Source organism: Aptenodytes forsteri, unplaced genomic scaffold (assembly GCF_000699145.1).
Source record: "Aptenodytes forsteri isolate BGI_AS27 unplaced genomic scaffold, ASM69914v1 Scaffold2, whole genome shotgun sequence".
Lineage (NCBI taxonomy): Eukaryota > Metazoa > Chordata > Aves > Sphenisciformes > Spheniscidae > Aptenodytes > Aptenodytes forsteri.
Window position 1 is genome coordinate 13,149,816 of NW_008795695.1, and position 7,788 is coordinate 13,157,603.

A 7,788-nucleotide genomic window follows, 5' to 3' on the forward strand; every position below is an offset into this window, starting at 1 on the left:
CGTGGGAGCTGAAGCAAGTGACTCATGACTGCAAGACGACAGCATGTGATGCAAGACACGCACAGGACAAACTGCTGAGAGATGCAGTTCATGACTGAGAGGTTTATTCCCACAGCCAGGAAAGGCCTTGTTCTTTTCCAGCTGTTACCATGTTTTATAAAACAAATATACATAGCGTGGCATTTCTGATCCAAAATCTGTATCAAACAATTTCCAAGGTTAAATATTAAAAACCAGGCACAGAAGTGTCTGTGAAATAAAAATATTAAAAGCAATGAAGTAACACCGATTTCTTCACCCTTTCCCCCCAAGTGCCTTAAAAATGAAGCAAAAGCAGAATGAAAACATTTGTATGCATTTCTCTAAAGCTGTTATCATGACCACGTGCCACATCGTGCTGTATTGCACTGTAACTGCTTGCATCTCCTACCTCTTTGCTTGCCAGAGCAGGGTTTCGGTCTGCTGCTAGAAATACATTGGTTGGCAAAGAGGTATGTGCACTTATGCTGCTACCTCTTCAATGCTGGTGAATGGTTATTCAAGGACAAAAAGGGGTAGCTGGGATTAAACTCCGGATAATAATGAGTTATTTTTCCCCAATATTAGGTAGTAGATACTAAGTAAGTGCAATAGGACTGGATCCTGAGGGCGCAAGCATTAGCATTAGCATAGCAGGACAAAACTGCAAGCTGATCCTAAGCACTGTAGCTCCCTTAGTCAACCAAAGGTGGCCTTCTGCTTCCTTTTCACTAACTTCAACCATTTTGTTAAATGGACGCTGGAACTAAAATGTGCAGACATCAGCACCAACCAAAATACCTGTGTACAGTTACTGGGAATTGTACCAGTATAAGGGGTGTTTTACCTTAGAATTTCACAGCAGAGTGGTCTTGTGTTTTTTTAAAAAGAGGTGTGGTTTTAGGTTTCTGAAGGAGATGAGGACCAAGAATGCCATGCTATACAGTGCTGTTCAACTGTGACAACTTGTGACAGTGATGCAGCATTTTAAAAAGAACTTTGTTATCCCTGGCCTGTCTCTCAGCTTGACACCCCACCCCTTGCGTGTTTTTTGTAGGAGCAGTTCCATTTACTTCAGTAAAACAATTGACGTGAAGATTGCAAGACTGGACCTGACATTTGGAGGCTGACACATTGCATGATCTCCTCCCTGGGGCCCCATTTTGCAAAAATGCTCAGAATATATGGAGCTTTGGGAAGTCAGTGATAGAGAGCAGGTTCAAGTCAGAAGTGTAAAAGAATGGACAGCCCACTGTTAGTCTTCTGATCATGTCATCTCTTAAATATATAAAATGACTTTTCTTTTTTTTTTAAATGGCCACAACGCCAGGCTACTCTGGGGTGTGGGAAAGATTGTATAGGTCCTTGTTCTGCAAGTTTCAAAGGCCATGAGAGAAGAGAGCACCCTGCAGTCTGCATCATTGGATCTGGAGTACAGAATTACACATACCACTTTCATTATTTACTGCCTGTTATGAGGACTTTCTCTCCATTCTGTTTAAAGAAGTTGGGCATCTATGAGTACCATGCTCTGCATGATAATCATTAGTGGAGTCAATATTGATTTAAGCCCAACAATTTTTCTTCAGGCTGTTTTTTCACCAAAGCTGAGAGCATGTCAACCTTGCTAGTTTGCAGTTCTATTTCACACTAGGTTTTCGGTAACAGCACCGATGGGTGCTCTTTTTGTACTAGAGACAGCAGCCCCACCTGCCTGTCAAAGGGTTTAGAATGGCCTTTCTAATTCCCCCATGCAGAACAGCTTTGATGGCAAGATCAGTTTTCAATAATCTGCTTTCTTTTGCTGAGAAAATGGCTCCTTCTCTGCCATTATTGACAATTCCTGACAAAGTTAATAATTCTAATACAGGCCAAGTGAAAATTTGGTGTGAAACGAGAGTAACACCCCCCTCCTACATCAAATGCTGCTAATACTTTATTACTACTATTACAATCATAAATTGGTACTTTACAATCTGTCTTAGCAAACATTCAACTGACCAGCAAAAATCAGTATCTTAAATACAGATGGTCTTCTGATTGGGGAATGTGCAATTATTACTCTCTGCTGGTCCAATTCTGCCACCTTGAAGACTTGTTGAGAAAAGGAGAGGCTATTCATATGACTTTTACATAACCTTGACCTTTTAGTTTCTGTCTATGCCTATGATGATTTAGAGAATCCATATACAATTTACAAAATCTGATTTGAGACCCTCTCTTTATGCATCTTTTATCAAGCCGAGTGTGTCATATCCTTGGCAGCCCCATATCTTTTCTATTGTGCTTATATAGAAAATCTGGACTTCAGGAGATCTTGGTAGTTAACGCAGTCTGTCCCCCATTCCAAGACAAACTTAAATACAGCTATCGATGTTTAGAAAAACATTTCTTCCACTAGTTATGAAAAACAAACAAACTGAAGATAAAAACCTCTTCAATCTTCCAAAGCAATCTCTTCCTGTGCTTTTCATAATCCTTTGCATAATGGCGGTAAGCCCTCCATTATGGACATCAGTTTATTCCCTTCTGCTCCTTCATAGCTGTGTGTTTTATGTATTTGTAGGCTGATATTAGAATTGAGCTTTCATTAAGCTAAAGAAACCACTTCCTCCTAGGTTGTGTCCCCTGAGCCTTGGATCCTTCTTACGGCCTCTCACATTGTTGCATTGTTTCATTTTGAATGAAATGCCATTCCAAAAACTTGGCAGTACTCCACCAGAGACCCTACCAGTGCTGAATATGCTGCAAAGATTACTCCATATGTCTTGCAGACTATACTGTTGTTTATGCAGTCCAAAAGGTGATCAGCTTTATTGCAATATTGTGACATTGTTGACCCATGTTAAGCTTGTTATTCACTGTAATCTCACGATTTCTTCATGCATAGCGAGCTGGAATTCCAAAGGGTAACAACACAGAGCTAGGAAGGCAGCAGCCTGTGCAACAAATGGCCCATATAGACGTTTGTCCTGTCTGCCCGGGAGCAAAGAGGGTAGATAAAGAAAGATGTTTATCTTTCTGGGTTGCTGGCTGGCCAACTGTCACGTGTATTACTGCCTCAGGTCTGCCACGGGGTGTATTGCTTTTTGGTGCACTGACAGGCCGAGCAGAGGAGTGGGGGAGATGTGAGAAGGATTTAGGGGAGTTGGAGAAGGAGAGCATAGGAGGAACAAGGAACATTTATGGAAGAAACATTGCCAGTTGTTGATAAACTGTGGTCTTTCTGACTATCCTCTCTCTTGATCAAATTATGATAATCTTCTACTCAAAATTCATGATTTCCAGAAAATATTCTGCTCTGACCAAGGAGCACTGGTCTGAGAGGTCAGGATACCTTACAATATAAATCATAAAACTCCATGCACAGTCCAGTGACAAGGTCAGGAGCTTGAGAAGGTATCATCCCAGTAGTACTACAGCAGCAGCTGTAGTAGGAAGCTTAGGAGAGCTTCTCTATTGCCTACATTTGATCTAACCTGCCCTGCCTTTTTCTTTTTTCCTCATGAAGCCCTTTGTCAAACATTGAATGCTTATGAAACCCTTTGTCAAACATTGAATGGTTATTTGCTCTTTGAATAGTCCTAGTAACCCCCAGATTTGGAGGAGCACCTGGGCGTTAATTTTTTTCAAACAGAATAGGCTTGAGAGGGATAGCATAGCAGAATGCATGATGACTATGAAAAGTCTAGCTTCACTTTTTTCTGAGACACACACTCTTTTTTATGAGGAAGGGGCCTGACTTCTTAAAGAACAAATAGGGCAAAGTCTAAAAAAACTGCTTAGAAACTGGATGCTCACATTTAGATGAGCTGCTTTCTGGAGGGGAAGTAGAATTGTTTTTTGGCCTTTGTTTTGCTTGTGGCAACTTTTTTGGTGTACAGACATCTAGGTTCCCCCACGTTTTGAAAAATGTTGGGACTTGCTACTGTTGAGTCACCCCCTTGCTTACTTTTGGTTGTGTATGCAGGTTCTTCTCCTTAGTCCATGAAAAAGACTTCAATTTTTACAGCTTAGAGTATAAAGGGAGGCTTCAGATGTTCCTCTGGGGCAAGCATAAAGATTGCTAGGAGTACTTGCCTTTGTTGGACCTTTCAGAATATTAGGAAGAAGGTAGCAATCCTGCATAGAATGGGTTTCTCCACTTGCTTGGAGAAACAGCATGTGTTCCCCTGTAACAAATACTCTCACTCCCAGCAGCTGCAGAGGAAGGCAGAGCTCTGCGTTTGCACCCTCCCTGCCTTCCTACAAAGGGCCTCAGCATTATCGCTTTTGCAGACCTTATCGCTCTCTACAACTACCTGAAAGGAGGTTGTAGCAGAGAGGTGGGTGTCGGTCTCTTCTCCCAAGTAACAAATGATAGGACAAGAGGAAACGGCCTCAAGTTGTGCCAGGGGAGGTTTAGATTGGGTATGAGGAAAAATTTCTTCACCGAAAGGGTTGTCAAGCGTTGGAACAGGCTGCCCAGGGAAGTGGTTGAGTCCCCATCCCTGGAGGTATTTAAAAGACGTGTAGACGTGGTGCTTAGGGACATGGTTTAGTGGTGGACTTGGCAGTGCTAGGTTAACGGTTGGACTTGATGATCTTAAAAGTCTTTTCCAACCTAAACAATTATATGATTCTATGATTGCTACCCATGCTGTAGTTTCCTCGCTCAGGTGTATCAGCTGTGGTCTGCAACGTGAGACTTCCTTGAGCCTATTCCTCGCTTTGCCTATGTGGTCTACTAGGTGCAGGAGTAGTGGCTGTACAAAACTTAAGGGCAGGCATTAATAAACATATAAGGTGTGCTTTCCTTATTGGGGAAGGAACTTGCTCCAGTGAGAATGTCGGACGTGCTTGGGCAATTTTCAGAAAGAACAGCTGTAAATGCCAGAACACTTCCTGGCATCTTCCTTGGACAGTGTATCATTATCAGGAAGGGAAAGACACAGTTGGTGTAGGCACTACAGAGACAAACCATTAATGTCACTGCACAACTGTCTTAACTGAGGCCCAGCCTCACCTGACAACGCTGTGCAATCCACAAGATAGATCTTCTTGAGTCATCTCCAAAAGGAGCATATGCCAGTATGTATGTATCATATGCTTCCAAGGTCAAAGTGGAGCGTTAAGCCCTGTTGCTGAGGAACAGAGGAAAAGCAGGAAAAATGACAACATCTGTATTCCAGCAATTGCCCTCCAAGCTAGAGGAAGGCCAAAGGAACTTTATTCTTCAGTGTATCAAGAGATACGGAAAAACACAGGATAATAGCACTTCAGCATTTATTGCATTGTGTTTGTGGAGGCTTTAAGAGCAGCAAAATGCAGGCACAGATGCCTTCTGTTCCAAATAATGCGCAGTAGCCACTCCCTTGAAAAGCAAAGGACACATGCAGCAATTGCTATTAAATGAAAAACAGTGGTTGGACTTCAGGCTGAATGAACAAGTTGTAAGCAGGTTTCATGTTAACTGCTTGCAGTGTGTATCTTGTACAGGCATGTATTACAGAACAGGCATCGGACGTGCATCACGGGAGCGGCGCATGGATGTGGCATATGGCTTACTGCATGTGTACGTTTTTCTTTATAGTGTGCGCATTCTGTACTCGCTTATTATGATGAGTGTCAAACATAAACAGGACTGGAAACTTCTCTACGGTTGCCTAGCCTTTTCCATGTGAGACCTTATTTTTAGTTGTTTATAAATTTGCCAGCCCTTGAGTGTTTTCAGAGACATTTTCTGTCTCAGGTTCATTTTGGGATAAGAGGAGAGAGGGCAGAGGGAAAGAATATAAGCTAGAACAATTGAGTCATGTCTGGAAATGAGTCTTGCAGAAGATACATAATATCCCCCCCCCCCTTTTTTTGCAACCTGTCTTTTGAAAGATGATGACATCTTAAGCTCTGGAACCCTGGACTTCTTATTTGGGGGAAGACAATGATTTCATGTCAAGAATGTGCATTTTGCTCAACTTATGAAAAGCAGCCCCAAATGTAACCCGGTTCTGTTAGCCTTTGTGAGGAAGGGAAAAAATAAAAGTCATTGTCTATGCTCTGCTAAGATTTGCTTTAAATTCTTCAAAGTTTTGTCTTCTTTAAAGTAGATTTGACCTGCAGCTGCCAGGCTGGACTGTATCCTGTCTGGTCTTAGCACTGCAAATAGAAGCAGGGAGCCTTGCCTTTTCCTCCCTTCTGAGTTCAGAAAACGTCAACCTTGATCAGGTTGCCTGATTTGGACCAGAGCAAGACATGTGTTGGTGGGAAGAGTGCAAGTGGGAATGCGTCAAGGAGTTTGAAGCAGGAGAGGAAGGTGAGACAAAATGACACTGTTAAGAGTGATCACTGGAAACTGAGACTAGATAGTCAAGGACATGGACCTGAGAAATATGGAAAGAAAGAAGGAAAAGATGGTGGAGTTGCTGGGGATAGATGATGGGAGTTATTGAGGAGGGAAACAGAATAGCTCAAGTCAGAGGAAAAATAAGAGGGAAGACTGGCACAAAATGCGAGGAATACGAAAGAGGTAACAGACCTGGCAAGCAGCTTTGGCTCTAAGAATACTAAGATGGCGAGAGGAGGAAAATTAGGACTTGGGACCCTGCAGGTTGAGGGATGTGGCAAGTGACTCAGTGGAGGAAAGCAGGCAAGGAGCCTGGAGGTGGAGAATGGAGACAGGTGACCAGAAACTGAGGAAGATCACATCCCAATATATACCTCTGTCTAATAATTCTGGCTTACCCTGCCATCCAGACCTGTGTCCACTCAAGATAACCTCCTCACGTGACATGCTGTTTTGTAATGTTTTCCCAGACTGCTGGATCTGGAGCATACATGGTGCAGATCATTCCCAGCATGCATGGTGCAGATCATTCATTGTTGATTCATACTCCAAGGACATGCACCAATTTCTACAATTCAAGAAAAGACCTACATTTATAGGTGATGGAGAAACTGCTAGTAGTAAGGCCAGCCTAGAACAAGCCCTAAGTTTTGCAACTGGAGTGGCGACAGAAAAGAGAACAGTATGTTCCCTCATTTTCCAACAGATTACTTATGATGAGGAAAATACGCTTTCATGTTGCTGAGAAATAATCACACTATTTCAAGAGTCAATTTAAAGCTATCCACTAAGAAGAACAAGAGGCATCGGGTGTGGCTTCTTGTTGTGGAAGGATCTTTGACTGAACCTGTGACAGTCAATAATGACAAATGGCCAGTGGAAGATGAAATTCCCACACACGTTATGAAGTCCTATCTCAGCAGTCTTGATGTATTGTAGCACTTGCCAGCCAACACATCTTCTTTTACTCTTTGGCAGCCCTCCGCAGGGTTTTTTTTTGTGTCAATAACATGCAATTGCACTCACTTCGAAACCTGACTGTGAGGGCAGTGCTCTGTCAGGGCGCCTGCAGCTCGGCGCGGCATGCCACTGCAGGGCATTGCATGGGGCTGCCTGTGGCGTCCATGGCTTTGCAGGGCTTTCTGGACACTTGAGGAAGGGAAGCTGTAGCACTGTCGGGATGTGCGCGCTGCTCTTGGCTTTCCAGCACATGGAGGGGCAGGTGTGGCTAGCACCGTGGCACGGGGGAGCGTGGACAGCAAATGGCGGTTAGTGCACAGGATGAGTGGCGCGGAGGGTTGGGTGTCTGACGCTGTGTGTACTGGCCAACGTTTGGACATACCTATGGGCACTGGAAGTGTGCTTGAGGTATCAGGTGCCGTGGTGTTGTGCAGTGAGGGCAGGAGAGGGGCAACGGTGGCAGCCGGTGTGACGTGTGAGAGCGGGTG

At 43.6% G+C, this 7,788-nt stretch overlaps 1 protein-coding gene across 1 annotated transcript in view; it reads left to right on the forward strand.

Moving 5' to 3' along the window:
• The first annotated feature begins 2,505 nt into the window (after positions 1–2,505).
• Positions 2,506–7,788, forward strand: part of PDXK (pyridoxal (pyridoxine, vitamin B6) kinase) — a 54,022-nt gene continuing 48,739 nt past the window's right edge. The window contains exon 1 of the mRNA XM_019473040.1: positions 2,506–2,511. Coding sequence (XP_019328585.1) covers positions 2,506–2,511 — 6 coding nt within the window. The remainder of the gene's footprint in view (positions 2,512–7,788) is intronic.